The sequence below is a fragment of the Microcebus murinus genome, chromosome 4, assembly GCF_040939455.1.
Source record: "Microcebus murinus isolate Inina chromosome 4, M.murinus_Inina_mat1.0, whole genome shotgun sequence".
Classification (NCBI taxonomy): domain Eukaryota; kingdom Metazoa; phylum Chordata; class Mammalia; order Primates; family Cheirogaleidae; genus Microcebus; species Microcebus murinus.
The window spans coordinates 2,832,078-2,847,524 of NC_134107.1; the positions used below are offsets into that span (position 1 = coordinate 2,832,078).

The 15,447-nt window shown below is 65.8% G+C and overlaps 1 protein-coding gene across 1 annotated transcript; it reads left to right on the forward strand.

The window, feature by feature from the left end:
• Positions 1–3,287: 3,287 nt before the first annotated feature.
• MAP1S (microtubule associated protein 1S) lies at positions 3,288–15,141 on the forward strand. The gene is made up of 7 exons (XM_012735696.3): positions 3,288–3,409; positions 4,402–4,503; positions 5,669–5,751; positions 6,819–6,959; positions 7,901–10,226; positions 14,083–14,312; positions 14,954–15,141. Exons 1-7 carry the CDS (start codon positions 3,310–3,312, stop codon positions 15,107–15,109), a joined length of 3,138 nt encoding a protein of 1,045 aa, XP_012591150.2. The 5' UTR covers positions 3,288–3,309; the 3' UTR covers positions 15,110–15,141.
• The last annotated feature ends 306 nt before the right edge of the window (positions 15,142–15,447 follow it).

Genomic DNA, 15,447 nt, shown 5'->3' on the forward strand with positions numbered 1-15,447 from the left:
AGGCTCAGTCCTGGGGCAGAAGGCTCAGTCCTGGGGAAGACGGCTCAGTCCTGGGGAAGACGGCTCAGTCCTGGGGCAGAAGGCTCAGTCCTGGGGCAGACGGCTCAGTCCTGGGGAAGACGGCTCAGTCCTGGGGCAGACGGCTCAGTCCTGGGGAAGAAGGGTCAGTCCTGGGGAAGAAGGCTCAGTCCTGGGGAAGAAGGCTCAGTCCTGGGGAAGACGGCTCAGTCCTGGGGAAGAAGGGTCAGTCCTGGGGAAGAAGGGTCAGTCCTGGGGCAGAAGGGTCAGTCCTGGGGAAGAAGGGTCAGTCCTGGGGAAGAAGGGTCAGTCCTGGGGCAGAAGGGTCAGTCCTGGGGAAGAAGGCTCCGTCCTGGGGAAGACGGCTCAGTCCTGGGGCAGAAGGCTCAGTCCTGGGGAAGAAGGGTCAGTCCTGGGGAAGAAGGGTCAGTCCTGGGGCAGACGGCTCAGTCCTGGGGCAGAAGGCTCAGTCCTGGGGCAGAAGGCTCAGTCCTGGGGAAGAAGGGTCAGTCCTGGGGAAGACGGCTCAGTCCTGGGGAAGACGGCTCAGTCCTGGGGAAGACGGCTCAGTCCTGGGGCAGAAGGCTCAGTCCTGGGGAAGAAGGGTCAGTCCTGGGGAAGACGGCTCAGTCCTGGGGCAGAAGGCTCAGTCCTGGGGCAGAAGGCTCAGTCCTGGGGAAGACGGCTCAGTCCTGGGGAAGAAGGGTCAGTCCTGGGGAAGAAGGGTCAGTCCTGGGGCAGACGGCTCAGTCCTGGGGAAGAAGGCTCAGTCCTGGGGAAGACGGCTCAGTCCTGGGGCAGACGGCTCAGTCCTGGGGAAGAAGGGTCAGTCCTGGGGAAGAAGGCTCAGTCCTGGGGCAGACGGCTCAGTCCTGGGGAAGAAGGCTCAGTCCTGGGGCAGAAGGCTCAGTCCTGGGGAAGACGGCTCAGTCCTGGGGAAGACGGCTCAGTCCTGGGGCAGACGGCTCAGTCCTGGGGCAGAAGGCTCAGTCCTGGGGCAGAAGGCTCAGTCCTGGGGAAGACGGCTCAGTCCTGGGGAAGAAGGGTCAGTCCTGGGGAAGACGGCTCAGTCCTGGGGAAGAAGGCTCAGTCCTGGGGAAGACGGCTCAGTCCTGGGGCAGAAGGCTCAGTCCTGGGGCAGACGGCTCAGTCCTGGGGAAGACGGCTCAGTCCTGGGGAAGAAGGGTCAGTCCTGGGGAAGAAGGCTCAGTCCTGGGGAAGAAGGCTCAGTCCTGGGGAAGACGGCTCAGTCCTGGGGAAGACGGCTCAGTCCTGGGGCAGAAGGCTCAGTCCTGGGGCAGAAGGCTCAGTCCTGGGGAAGACGGCTCAGTCCTGGGGAAGACGGCTCAGTCCTGGGGCAGAAGGCTCAGTCCTGGGGCAGACGGCTCAGTCCTGGGGAAGACGGCTCAGTCCTGGGGCAGACGGCTCAGTCCTGGGGAAGAAGGGTCAGTCCTGGGGAAGAAGGCTCAGTCCTGGGGAAGAAGGCTCAGTCCTGGGGAAGACGGCTCAGTCCTGGGGCAGACGGCTCAGTCCTGGGGAAGAAGGGTCAGTCCTGGGGAAGACGGCTCAGTCCTGGGGCAGACGGCTCAGTCCTGGGGAAGAAGGCTCAGTCCTGGGGAAGACGGCTCAGTCCTGGGGAAGAAGGCTCAGTCCTGGGGAAGACGGCTCAGTCCTGGGGAAGACGGCTCAGTCCTGGGGCAGACGGCTCAGTCCTGGGGAAGAAGGCTCAGTCCTGGGGAAGACGGCTCAGTCCTGGGGCAGACGGCTCAGTCCTGGGGAAGAAGGCTCAGTCCTGGGGAAGACGGCTCAGTCCTGGGGCAGACGGCTCAGTCCTGGGGAAGAAGGCTCAGTCCTGGGGAAGAAGGCTCAGTCCTGGGGCAGACGGCTCAGTCCTGGGGAAGAAGGCTCAGTCCTGGGGCAGAAGGCTCAGTCCTGGGGCAGACGGCTCAGTCCTGGGGAAGACGGCTCAGTCCTGGGGAAGAAGGCTCAGTCCTGGGGAAGAAGGCTCAGTCCTGGGGAAGAAGGCTCAGTCCTGGGGAAGAAGGCTCAGTCGTGGGGCAGACGGCTCAGTCCTGGGGCAGACGGCTCAGTCCTGGGGCAGACGGCTCAGTCCTGGGGAAGACGGCTCGGCCCTCCCCTCGCTTGGGGAAGCTCAGTGCAAGATATCCGGCCACGCAGTGGCTGCCGTGGGTGCGAGGGCCGAGGGAGATTGTTTCGGGGAGAACAGGGGTGGCCGTGTGGGATCCGCACGGCCAGGCCCACTTGGAATCCGAATGTGCTGCACCGTGTGCTCCCAGGCCTGGCGACTTCATCCCCCTACACCCCACTTTCCCCTGAAACAGGCGTCACCGCTGCGCCGGCCTCGCGCTTCGAGCCCGTCCGTGCCCAGTGAGCCGCCGGAGCAGGTGCCTGGCGCGCAGCAGGGGCAGGGTGAGCGTGTCCCCGCTCCGGAGCGAGCGCGTCCAGACACGCCTGCACTCTCTCGCCTCCAAAGCTCTGCACGTGGTGCTAACTTCTGCCTCACCTGCCCTTGCCCCGCCGCCCACATCCGACAAACTCCTACACATCCTTCAAAGCCCTACCTTCAAGACACATCTCTGTTCTCTGTTCCAGCCCCGACCTGCAGAGCGGGGCCCACTGCCACCTACGTGCGCCTGGGTTCGACTGGGCCCGCTGCCACGCGCTGCGAGTCCCCTCCCAGGGCTGGGAGTCTGACACGTGGTAGGCACGCGGTCAAAGCTTGCTGAACGAATGAATGAATGAATGAATGAGTGAGTGGATGGTCATTTGGGAGGGGCGGCCCCCAAGCGGGGACCCGGGGGATCAACAACCGCATCGGCGCCCGGACCCTCTGCCCTCCGCGACCCCGCGGGGCTGGGAGGGGGCCCCACAAAGGGGCGAGGAGGGGCTTCCGGGCGGGGTCGGCAGCACTTCCGGTACGGCCCCTTTAGGGGGCGGGGCGGGCCAGCGGGGCGGGGCCGGCGGCACTTCCGGTGCGGCCCCTTTAGAGGGCGGGGCCTGCTGGTGGGGCGGGGCCGGCGGCACTTCCGGTGTAGCCCCTTTAGAGGGCGGGGCGGGGCCTGCTGGTGGGGCGGGGCCAGCGGCACTTCCGGTGTAGCCCCTTTAGAGGGCGGGGCGGGGCCTGCTGGTGGGGCGGGGCCGGAGGCACTTCCGGTGCGGCCCCTTTAGGGGAGGAGCCCGCGGTGGGGCGGGGCCAGTGGCACTTCCGGTGCGGCCCCTCTAGGGGCGGGGCCCGCGGCGGGGCGGGGCCTGCGGGCAGGGCGGGCGAAGATGGCGGCGGCGGCGGCGCCCGGCTCGCTGCTGCTCGTGGTGGGCGGCGAGTGCGGCTGCCCCGGGCTGCTCGCCTACGTCCTAGAGGAGCTCGAGCGAGGTGGGCGGCCCGGCGCGGGGGCGCGGGGGTCCGGCAGGCGCGCGTCGCGGCCCGGGGGCGGGCGTGGGGCGGAGGGCCCGGCTGCGGGATCCGCTTCCCGCCGGCCAGGCCCGCGCGGGGGAGGGGCGCGGCGCCTCGGTCCGGGCCTGGCGGGGCGGGCGGGGCGGGCGGGGCGCGGGCCGGCCTGGGGCCGCGGGGCCCGCTTTCTGCGGCTGCACCGGGAGCCGCTAGCTGGGTGTGGGCGGGTGCAGCGGGCCCCGGGGGTTTGGCAGCGGGGGCGGAGGGTGAGTCACGCGTGCACCTGTGCGTTCACCTGCAGCCACTTGGCGCGGGGCGCGGGCGGGCTCCCTGGGCCTGGGAGGCGGTTTCTCCGCATCCCGGGGAACGTCCCGTGGGATACGGGACGGCAGCACACAGCTCGGTCCCGGCGCTCCCGGAGTGTCCCCTGGCCCCCCGCCGGGCACCGGGCCTGCCTGTCGGCCCTCGCAGGCCTCACGGCCCGGCGGGGGGATGGGCCGAAAGCGAGCGAGGAGGTTGAGCAGGTGTGGACGCTCTCACGGTGTCAGGATGCAAAGAGCTGAGAGGACAGTTGGTCTTAGCACCTGGAGGGTGGGGACGCGGGCAGGGGGAAGGGCCTCTGCGCGGAGGGAACAGGTGGGCAGGCAGGGGGCCAGGCCTCGGGGCAGTGGGAACAGCTGATGCAAAGGCGGAGCTCTGAAACGAGCCCTGCAGGACACAGGAGCAGTGGGGGGGGGGCTCTGTCGCGGACTGTCCTGAGTTTGGTCTGTAAATCGCTTACGCCTGTGCGGGGGGCTTCCTCGAGCCAGCTGCAGCACGACCCGCAGGTGCTGGGTGGTTCCGAGTCTCCAGGCTGCCTCGAGTGAGAACCGGGGGGAGGGGGTTGCGGTGGCCCCCGCCCACCTGGTGCTAGATAGTGAAATATTTTGGTGCCTGGGCCCCCCCCTCCCTGCTGAACTGCCCCCTCCCGCCAGGCATCCGGTCCTGGGATGTGGATCCCGGTGTCTGCAGCCTGGACGAACAGCTCAAGGTCTTTGTGTCCCGGCACTCGGCCACCTTCTCCAGCATCGTGAAAGGTGAGGCTGGGTCCCCGTGCGTCCTCTGCGTGTCAGGCGTGGGGGGGAGCCAGGGCCTTCCGGGTGCCGAGCGCCCACGAGCCCTGACCCGGCGACAGCTCCCCTGGTCCCCAACAGCCCACGGGCAGGAGCTAGTGTTTCTGTCCCTGATTCTCGGGTGAGGAGCCCTTGGTAGCCAAGGGGCGGGGAGGCTCCGAGGAGGTGGCTTTTTTGGATGAGAAACTGCTGGGGTGGGGGTGCCAGGCGGAGGGAAGGGCCCGGCAGCGAGGCAGGACGTCTGGAAGGTGGGCTGGGGGGTCGCGGAGCCGGCCCGGAGGACGGCATGGGGGCCCCTTGTAGGCGGGGACCAGTCATCTGGGTCTCGGGTGTGACCCTTGCACAGGGTGGGTACGCAGTAGGCGCTCAGTAGATGGAGAACTGAGAAGGAATGAAATCGAGAAGGGCCCTGCTCTGGGAGCCCCTGCTCCGGCCTGCCCCTGAGTCACCTCCCAGCTGCTGCGGGAGGGGAGGGGAGGAGAGGGGAAGGAAGTGCCCGTCCGCATTGTCCCAGCAGGTCCCTGTGGCTTCCCGACCTCTCTTGGGGCAGGGAGCAGGGCTGGAAATCCTGTCTGCTCTCTGTGACCTCTGCGGCCACTTCCCCTCTCTGCCTTGGTTTCCCCACCTGAATGGGGCAGTGTCCGTGGGATAAGAAGTATGACAGACATGACCAAGGTTGGCCGGGCCTAGGGGCTCGTCCCCTACAGGGGCCGGGGCTTTGTGTTTGAATCGCGCCTGGGTTCTGGGAGGCAGAGCTGGGCCAAAAGCGCCTGGTCCCGCCTCTGGGCCTCTGCCCAAGTCGTCTCCTCCTCCCATCCCACCCCGGCCCCGGGCTTCTTGTCTATAACGGGGTGACGGTGGCATCCGCCACGGGGCTGCCGCGGAGCCTGGCTCTCAGAGCGGGCCTCTTGTTACCCCCATTTCCAGCATGAGGCCGCTGGGGGGGGTTTGGGCGTCCCCTCCCTGCCTCCTGACCTGCAGCTCTGCTAGCTGACCCCGTGACCCGTGGGAGGAACCCCCTCCCAGAGGGGTTCGTGCTGCTCTTGGGTTACAAAGGGGGCAGGGCTTGGCTGCGGGGCTTGGCTGCGGGGCAGGCTGACCGGCGGGTGCCTGGTGGATTCCCCCGCAGGCCAGCGGAGCCTGCACCACCGCGGAGACGCCCTGGAGACCCTGGTCCTGCTGAACCCATCAGACAAGTCCCTGTGTGACGAGGTAGGGGACAGCTGACGTCCCAGAGGGAGGGGCTGTGGGGACGGGTCTCACCCCTGTCCTCGTCTGACGTCCCCACCGTCATACCTCCTGCAGTCCTCTCCGGGAGACGCCCAGCACCCAGCCCAGGGGCAGAAAAGGCCGGCGTGGGGCAGGGGGAGGGGAGGGGTGGGGGCCCCCGGCTGGCACAGCTCTGGAGGTGGGAGGCAGGGCCCGGGGGACGTGTGTGTCCTCTGAGTTCCCCTCAGCTAGGCCACAGTGCTCGTGTGAGCTGACTTATTAATTGGCTCGTGCACACCTGTGTATCCTTCTCTCAATCACGTATCGAAAAGATGAACGAGGCCGGGCACAGTGGCTCTCGCCTGTCATGCCAGCCCTTTGGGAGGCCAAGGCTGGAGGATTGCCTGAGCCCAGGAGTTCGAGTCCAGCCTGGGCAACATAGCAAGATCCCATCTCTGCAATAAATAAATAAATAAATAAAACATTAGCCAGATGTGGGGACACACACCTGTAGTCCTAGCTGCGTGGGAGGCTGAGGCAGGAGTTTGAAGCTGCAGTGAGCCCTGACGATGCCCTGCACTCCGGCCTGGGCCACAGAGCCAGAGACCCTTGTCTCTAAAACAAAAAGACATTGGGGCTCCCCGCTAGAGACCCTCCCACAGGTTGATTCCTTGATCAAAAACGTCCCCTTTGCGCGCTCTCTCTCGCGCGCTCTCTCTCAGCTCGCTCGCTCGCGCGCTCTCGCTCTCTCTCTCTCGGAGCTCTCTCTCTCTCAGAGCTCTCTCCCCGTCTGGAGGTGGACACGGATACCCCCAGCTGGGCCGGAGGGAGAGACGGGCTTGAGAGAGCCCGGAGGGGCAGGGAGGGCTTTTGGGGGGGGTGTTGGAGGTGGGCGTGGCCCTCGGAGGTGCAGCGGGGCAGGGCTGGCAGCCGTGGCCTTTCCTGGCCGGCCGTGGGGCGGCCACTGAAGGTGGGGGGTTGTGTGTAGTCTGGCTGGGCGTGCCCCAAAGGGGACTGCCAGGCACCTGGCTGCGCAGGATGGGCCCTTTAATGCTCGCCCCGCCCCCCAGCTCCGGAACCTTCTGCTGGACCCCGCCCCTCACAAGCTGCTGGTGCTGGCGGGGCCCTGCCTGGAAGGGACGGGGGAGCTACTGCTGCAGACGGGGGCCTTCTCGCGCCACCACTTCCTCCAGGTCCTGGGGGACGGAGAGGTGAGCCCCCCCACGCCACCCAACCCCCTGCTCCGGTCCGGCTCGTCCCATCGGGCCATGTGGCCCCAGGGCTGCCGTCCCCCCACCCCCATCTCCTGCTCTGCGGGCCGCAGTGGTGACATGCATGACCCCCAGCTGTCAGGGGTCGGTTCCCATCGTCCCAGAGACAGCGTGGTGTGAACGGGGCCGGAGGTCAGCCCGTGTCCCAGACGTGGTGCCCCAGATTCCAGGTCCCAGCTGGGACGGGTCCCAGCGGGTCCTTTCTGGAGCTCTCAGTCCGGGCAGGGCAGATGGGCCCAGGTCCCTGGCGGATCACACTGTCACGTCGCGGTGATGAGAAAAAGGTGCAGTAGGTAGAGGGGGTGTGGAAGGTCTCCTTGGAGGGAGTTGTGCCCTAGAAGGCAAGAACAGCAAGTGCAAAGGTCCTGGGGCAGGCCGGGCACGGTGGCTCACGCCTGTAATCCTAGCACTCTGGGAGGCCCAGGCGGGAGGATCGCTCAAGGTCAGGAATTCGAAACCAGCCTGAGCAAGAGCGAGACCCCGTCTCTACTAAAAATAGAAACAAATTATCTGGACAACTAAAAATATACAGAAAACAATTAGCCGGGCATGGTGGCGCATGCCTGTAGTCCCAGCTACTTGAGAGGCTGAGGCAGGAGGATTGCTGGAGCCTAGGAGTCTGAGGTTGCTGTGAGCGAGGCTGAAGCCAGGGCACTCTAACCAGGGCAAAAGTCCTGGGGGAGGGAAAGAGAGGCAGGAGATAGGCCAGACCATGGGGCCTCCTGGCCTCAGGGGAGGCGGGGTTTTGCCTGCGGGTGTTGAGGAGCACGCAGGGCCCTCCCAGCTCCAGGAGGCAGGACCGGGTGTCCTCAGCGGGTTTGCCCAAGGGGCCGGGTGTTGCCCGGCTCTGGTGGCCCCTTACCGCGGCCTCCCACCTGCAGATCCAGAGCACGCTCGCCGCCGCGCCCCCGCCCGCGCGCCCGCCGGCGCTCACCATCACCTGCCCGACCTTCGGAGACTGGGCCCAGCTGGCGCCCGACCTGCCCGGCCTGCAGGGCGCGCTCGGGCTGCAGCTGCGGCTGAACCCGCCGGCGCGGCTGCCGGCCTCCGAGGGCCTGCGCGAGTTCCTGGAGTACGTGGCCGAGTCCCTGGAGCCGCCGTCGCCCTTCGAGCTGCTGGAGCCGCCGTCCTCCGGGGGCTTCCTCCGCCTGGCGCAGCCGTGCTGCTACGTCTTCCCCGGCGGCCTCGGGGACGCCGCCTTCTTCGCCGTCAACGGCTTCACGATGCTCGTCAACGGGGGCTCGAACCCCAAGTCCAGCTTCTGGAAGCTGGTGCGGCACCTGGACCGCGTGGACGCGGTTTTGGTGACCCACGCGGGCGCGGACAGCCTGCCCGGCCTCAACAGCCTGCTGCGGCGCAAGCTGGCCGAGCGCCAGGAGGTGGCGGCCGGCGGGGGCTCCTGGAACGACCGGCTGCGCAGGCTCATCTCGCCCAGCCTGGGCGTCGTGTTCCTGAGCGCGCGGGAGGCCGCCGTGCGCCTGCTGCGCGGCCAGGACGAGGCGGAGCTGGCGCTGAGCCTCCTGGCGCGCCTGGGCATCGCGCCCCTGTCCCTGAGCCGCGGCGCGCCGCCCGCGCAGCCCACCGTGCTCTTCCAGAAGATGGGCGTGGGCCGGCTGGACATGTACGCGCTGCAGCCGCCCGCCGCGGGCACCGAGCGCGCGCCGGCCTCCGTGTGCGCCCTGCTGGTGTGGCACCCCGCGGGCCCCGCCGAGAAGGTGGTGCGCGTGCTGTTCCCGGGGTGCACGCCGCCCGCGCGCCTCCTGGACAGCCTGGTCCGCCTGCAGCACCTGGGGTTCTTGCGGGAGCCCGTGGTGACGCCCCAGGACCTGGAGGGCCCGCGGCGGGCGGACAGCAAGGAGAGCCTGGGCTCGCGCGACAGCTTAAAGCGAGAGGGCCGCGCCCCCAACCCCCCCAGGCCGGGCCAAGACCGCCCCGGGGGCGCCCGCAAAGAGTCCGCTCGGGCTGAGGCCCCGCGCAGGCCCCAGAAAGAAGCCAGGCCTGCCCGGGAGGTGAAGAAGAACCCCAAGGCCAGCGCCCCCCGGACCCAGCCCTGGGAGGCGCGCCCGGCGGCCTCCGCGGCCCCCAGCCTCAAGACAACGGGCACCCAGGCAGCCCCCAAACCCCGCAGGGCGGTCAAGTCCGGCGTCCTGCCTGCGGAGAACGGGCCCCGCAGCCCCCCTGGCGTGCGCGGAGGAGAGGCCAGTCCCCCGACGGCGACGGCCTCCAGCTCCCCGGCCCCGCCGCCGGCGGCCACGCCCAGCCTGGAGCTGGCGCTGAGCGCGGCCGCGGAGGAGCCGGCGCTGGAGCCGCCGCTGGCCGCCCTCCCGCGCCCGCGCACGCCGTCCCCCGGGCCCCGGCGCAGCCCCGCAGACGGCAGCGGGCGCCTGTCGCTCAGTCCGCTGCGGGCCTCGGCGCCCGACGCCTCGCCCACGGCGACCACGCCCACGCTGACCACGCCGTCGCTGCCCGCCGAGGTGGGCTCCCCGCACTCCACGGAGGTGGACGAGTCCCTGTCCGTGTCTTTCGAGCAAGCGCTGCCGCCCGCGCCCTCGGGCGAGGCCGGGCTGAGCCTCCCCCTGCGCGGCCCGCGCGCGCGCCGCTCCGCCTCCCCGCACGACGTGGACCTGTGCCTGGTGTCGCCCTGCGAGTTCGAACACCGCAAGGCCGGGCCTCTGGCGCCCGCAGCCGCGTCCCCCGGCAGCTCCAACGACAGCAGCGCCCGGTCGCAAGAGCGGGCCTTCGGGCCGGGGGCCGAGGAGACGCCCCCCACCTCTGTCAGTGAGTCCCTGCCCACCCTGTCGGACTCGGACCCCCTGCCCGCCACCCCTGGGGCCGGGGACTCGGATGACAACACAGAGGGCTTCGGGGTCCCAGGCCACGACCCCCTGCCCGACCCCCTCAAAGTCCCCCCGCCACTACCTGACCCACCCGGCATCTGCATGGTGGACCCCGAGATGCTGCCCCCCAAGTCCGCCCGGCACACGGAGAACCCCGGCCGCCCGAGGAAGCCCCCCGCGCGGCCCAGCTCTGGCGCCGCGGCCCCCAAAGCCGCCCCAGCCGCTGCTGCCAGAAGCAAGGCGCTGGCCGGCGGGGACCGGGCCAGCCGGCCACCAAGTGCCCGGAGCGAGCCCAGTGACAAGGGAGGCCGAGCACCGCTGTCCAGAAAGCCCTCGGTCCCCAAGACTGCCGCCACTCGAGGCTCACCAGGTGAGTACCGGGAGCTGGGGTGACCACGACGGGTGACCCGCCTCAGAGTGCCCATTGCTGCATGCCGGGTGACCCCAGCCACCCACGCCACCCTCTCGGGCGTTCAGTGTCTCCCTCAACACGAGGTTCCGGCCTCCCTGTTGAAGCGTTTGCCACCCCGAAGCTTCCATGCGGCACCATCAGTGGGGACCCCGTGAGCATGCCCGGCCCCGTGCGTTTTCTAGAAGTCACCATGAGTAAGAACAAACAGGTGCCACTTGAACAGTGCAGTTTGTCTCACCCACTGGCCGGGGGCCCCCACAGCAGCACAGGACCAACAAAGGGGGCAAGGTCCAGAGGACACCAGGCGGAAGGTTCTAGAATCCTCCCCATAGGGCCACACACCACGCGCTTGATTCCCCCAGCAGCAAGTGTGGCGACACACCTGCCTGGCCTGTGCAGACGTGCTGGGCGTTCTGGAAAGGGGAAGGCAGGTGGGGAGCATGGCCCGCCCTGTCCCGCGGTGGAGGCCCACAAGCCCCTCCTCCCACGCGGGGACCTCCTGAGGTCAAGCTCCCAGGGCCAGCCTTTCAGCAGGTGCTGATGAGGAGAGAGGGTCTCTGGCCTGCTGTGCCTTTTTTTTTTTTTTTTTGAGTCAGTCTCACTCTGTTGCCCGGGCTAGAGTGCCATGGCGTCAGCCTCGCTCACAGCAGCCTCCAACTCCTGGGCTGAAGCGATCCTCCTGCCTCAGCCTCCCTAGTAGCTGGGACTACAGGCATGCGCCACCACGTCCGGCTCATTTGTTCTATATATTTTTTAGTTGTCCAGTCAATTTCTTTCTATTTCTTTTTTTTTTTTTTTAATAGAGATGGGGTCTCGCTCTTGCTCAGGCTGGTCTCGAACTGCTGAGGTCCTACGATCCTACCGCCTCGGCCTCCCACAGTGCCAGGATTACAGGCGTGAGCCACCGCGCCCGGCCCAAATATATGATTTGCAAATATTTTCTCCCATCCCGTGGGTGGCTGTTGTTTTGAGGCAGGGTCTCTTTCTTTTGCCCAGGCTGGAGTGCAGTGGCGTCATCATGGCTCACTGCAACCTCAAACTCCTGGGCTCAAGCGATCCTCCTGCCTCAGCCTCCACAAAGTACCATTATTGCGGGTGTGAGCCACTGTGCCTGGCCTGATTGTGTCCTTTGATGCACAGGAGTTTTAAATCTTCACGAAGTCCCTTTCACCAGTTGTTGCTTTTGTTGCCTGCGCTTTTTGGTGTCATACCCAAGAAACAGCTGCCAAGACCAACGCTGGGAAGATTTTTGTCCTATGTTTTCCTCCAAGAGTTTTATAGTTTCAGCTTTTACGTTTAGGTCTCTGGTTCATCTGGCGACAGTTTTTGTATATGGTGTGAGGTAGGGATCCACCTTCATCCTTTTGCATGTGGAGATCCAGTTTTCCCAGCATTCCCCGTGGAATGGCCTTGGCCCCCCTGTTGAAGACCATTTGACCGTCTTAAGTATTTACTTCTGGCCTTTCTCATTCCATTGCTCCACGTGTCCGTCTTCACGCCAGCGCACGCTGTCTCGATCGCCACAGCGTGCAGTGAGGTTTGGAGTCGGGGCGTGCAAGGCGTCCAGGTTTATTGATCTACTTCACAGTCGTTTTGGCTCTTTGGGACCGTTTAAGATTCCAACCGAATTTCAGGATTTTCTTTTTTTTTTTTTTTCCTATTCCTGCAAAAAAAAAGTCACTGGCATTTTGATTGGAATTGCATTGAATTTGTAGACACTTTGAGGACTGTCGACATCTTATTAATCAATAGGAAGTCTTCTAATTCACCAACTAATTGTAATTCACAGATTCCTTTCAGCAATGTTGTGTGGTTTTCGTTTGTGCAAATCTTTCACTTTTTTCATTAACTCCTAAGTTTTTAGACTTTTGTAAGTGGAATTACTTTCTTAATCTCTTTTTCAGACTGCAGTCAGTATCCAGAAATGCAACTGCTTTTTGCATATTGATTTTTTTTTTAATCTTGCTTCTTGGCTGAATTCATTTATTATTTCTAACAGTACTTGTGATATCTTTAGGGTTTTCTACATACGAGATCACATCATCTACACAAAGAGAATTTCACGGTTTCGTCTCTAACTTGGACACCTTTTGTTTTTTTGGTGTTTTGTTGTTGTTGTTGTTGTTGTTGTTGTTGTTGTTTTGGCATAGCTGCCCTGGGTGGAGTTCCCAGTCCTGTGTTGAATAGAAGTGATGGAAGCGGGCGTCCTTGTCTTGCCCCTTCCTGGTTTGGGGACGCTCTCTTTCTGTCACCTTGAGTGTGAGGAGACCTGTGGGTTTTTCATATGTTGTTTTTATCACGTCGAGGCAGTTTTCTTGTATTCTTGGCTTGAGCGTCTTTACCGTGAAAGAGTGTTGGGTTTTGTCAGGTGCTCTTTCTGCATCAGTCGAGATGATCACGTGGTTTTACCCCTCTTTATTCTGTTAATGTGCTAGGTCCCGTCGATGTTTTCTCCCCCTGTGTTGAACCGCCCTTGCATTCCACGAACAAGTCCCACTTGGTCCCGGTGCATTGTCATCTCAGCGTGTTGCTGCATTGGCTTTGTGATGCTGCGTCCAAGGTTTTGACATTATCGGTGGTAGAGCACGTGGCCCTGCCGTGCGCGGGGTCTCTGCGCAGCCTCCGTGCCGGGCGCACAGCGAGCTAGGGACTGCTCCTTCCTCTCGGTGTTTTGGGAAGGTTTGAGGAAGCTCAATTCTAGTTCTTTTTTTTTTTTTTGAGACAGAGTCTCACTGTCTCCCGGGCTAGAGTGAGTGCCGTGGCGTCAGCCTCGCTCACAGCAACCTCAGACTCCTGGACTCACGCGATCCTCCTGCCTCAGCCTCCCGAGTAGCTGGGGCTACAGGCATGCGCCACCACGCCCGGCTAATTTTTTCTATGTATTCTTTTAGCTGTCCAGATAATTTCCTTCTATTTTTAGTAGAGATGGGGTCTCGCTCTTGCTCAGGCTGGTCTCTGCAACTACTGACCTCAAGGGATCCTTCAGCCTCGGCCTCCCAGAGTGCTGGGCTGACAGGCGTGCGCCGCCGCGCCTGGCCTCGATTCCAGTTCCTTACATGTTTGGTAGGGTTCACCAGTGAAGTCTTAGGGCCGGGGCGTTTCTTGGCGCAGAGGTTTTCAGTTCCGTCTCCCTGCTCCCTGATAATCACAGGCACGTTCGGATCCTCTGTCTTCCTGACTGGGTCTCGGTGGCCTTTGCGCTTCTAGGAGTTTGTCCATCTCACCCGGGTCACGCGGTGTGTGGTGTGCGGTCGTTCCCAGTGCTCCTCCCTCCGGCCCCGGCGGCTGTGGGGGTCTGGCCGAGACAAGCCGCGCTCGGCCACCAGTTGGTCATTAGCTCACTCGCCAGGGCTGGTGGCCTCGGCCCCTTCGGCCGAGGCTCGCCGGGTCCCTCTCCTAAGACTGTCCCTCTCACACCTGCCCTGGTCCCCTTCCCCGACGCTGGGTGTCCGGGCGGCCTTGACAAATACTCGCGCCCCTCGAGTCATGGAGAGGACACGTGCCGCCAAAGCAGCAGAGCGACCCGGGCACCGGCTGCTTTCAGGGCTCAAGCTTGAAACCCCCTTGCCAGAGGCCCCCTGATTCCCCGATGCCCCTCTGTCCCCGGGGTGCCTGTCCAGGCAGGAGCCAGGCCGGGATGGCTCATCCCACCGCAGGCCCGGGGCGCAGAGGCCAGCCGGTGGTGGCGTTTGCAGAGCGCGTAAAGATTCGCGAAGCAGCGGAGCAGCGGGATCCGGCCTCCCGCCACCGGGAGGGTGCGGCCGGGCCCCGGGTCCTGGACCTCGTCACCGACTCTGCCCCTCCTGCCCCGCAGGCTCAGCTGGCAACCGAACAACTGCTGGGCAGGCCGCGGCGCCCGTCTACCTGGACCTGGCCTACCTGCCGGGCGGGAGCAGCGCGCGCCTGCTGGACGCCGAGTTCTTCCGCCGCGTGCGCGCGCTCTGCTACGTGATCAGCGGCCAGGACCGGCACAAGGAGGAGGGCCTGCGCGCCGTGCTGGACGCGCTGCTGGCCAGCAAGCAGCAGTGGGACCGCGACCTGCAGGTGCCTGCCGCCCGCCGGGCAGGGCTGGGGGAGGGGGAGCCGCGCGGAGGTTGGGGGGCACATGGGAGGGCCCCCAGCTCAGCCCTTAGGGGACCCTCCGGGCTGCGTTGCTGCTGCGTTTCTGTCGGGTCGCCTCGCCGTCCTAGTCAGCTGCGCGGGCAGCCTGGGGGAGGACGCGGGGCCGGGCGACTGCATCCCCTCCCGCACACCCTGGTGCGTGCACGGGCCGGGATGGCGGAGGCCGGGGCAGCCCTGAAGGCCGCGAGGTGGAACTGAGCCTGGGGGGCGAAGCAAGTTCAGGGAGGTGCGCGCACGCGCAGCTGCGGGGCCTGCGGGGGAGGGGCAGCGGGCGCAGGGCCGGGCGGGCCACGTGCTGGGGGGGAGGCAAGGCGGCTCGGCCTGCGGACATTTGCGGAGCAGTGGCCCGCGTCCCCGTGGCGTGAGGGTCCCCTGACTGCCGCGCGGAGGAGAAGGGACTTCGGGGCTGGGCTGACCACCAGCGCAGACGTCGGGGCCGAGCGGATGAGTTCAGAGAGGAGGCCGGAGGGGCCTCGAGTGCCGGAAGGAAGGAGGGCCGGGCTGGGCCAGGGGCGGCAGCGGGCGCTCCCGCCTCACTGCTGGCCCGTCTGTCCTTCCCGCAGGTGACCCTGATCCCCACCTTCGACTCGGCGGCCATGCACAGGTGGTACGAGGAGACGCGCGGCCGGCACCAGGCGCTGGGCATCACCGTGCTGGGCAGCAACAGCATGGTGTCCATGCAGGACGAGGCCTTCCCGGCCTGCAAGGTGGAGTTCTAGCGGCCAGCGACGCCGCCACTGTCCCCGCCCCCGCCCCACCCCCACCCCACGTAGCCCCGCCCCCACCCCACCTGCCCGCACCAGGAGTAATAAACCGTGCCCTCTGCCTGGCTGTGGCCTCCGTTCTGTCGGCCTTCAGGAGGCTCGCCACGCGGGCCCCAGCCCCGGGGAGGAGCCCCGTTCCTGGGCTCCCCGGGACCCCACAGGGGACCTCGCTCTGGCCGCCTCGTGCCGGATGGGAAACCCGGGCCTCGTGGGCCCTGGCGGGGAAGGACGCGCCTCTCAGTGAATGAGTGTGGTGGCCTCCACCCCAACGGCCCGAGTCGCTGAAGGGAGGT

Excerpts from the sequence above, each read along its gene's own strand:
- MAP1S (XM_012735696.3), top strand. The coding sequence starts at position 3,310 with ATGGCGGCGGCGGCGGCGCCCGGCTCGCTGCTGCTCGTGGTGGGCGGC. Across the intron at positions 3,410-4,401 it reads CCTAGAGGAGCTCGAGCGAG|GCATCCGGTCCTGGGATGTG; the intron begins GTGGGCGGCCCG and ends CCCTCCCGCCAG. Across the intron at positions 14,313-14,953 it reads AGTGGGACCGCGACCTGCAG|GTGACCCTGATCCCCACCTT; the intron begins GTGCCTGCCGCC and ends TCCTTCCCGCAG.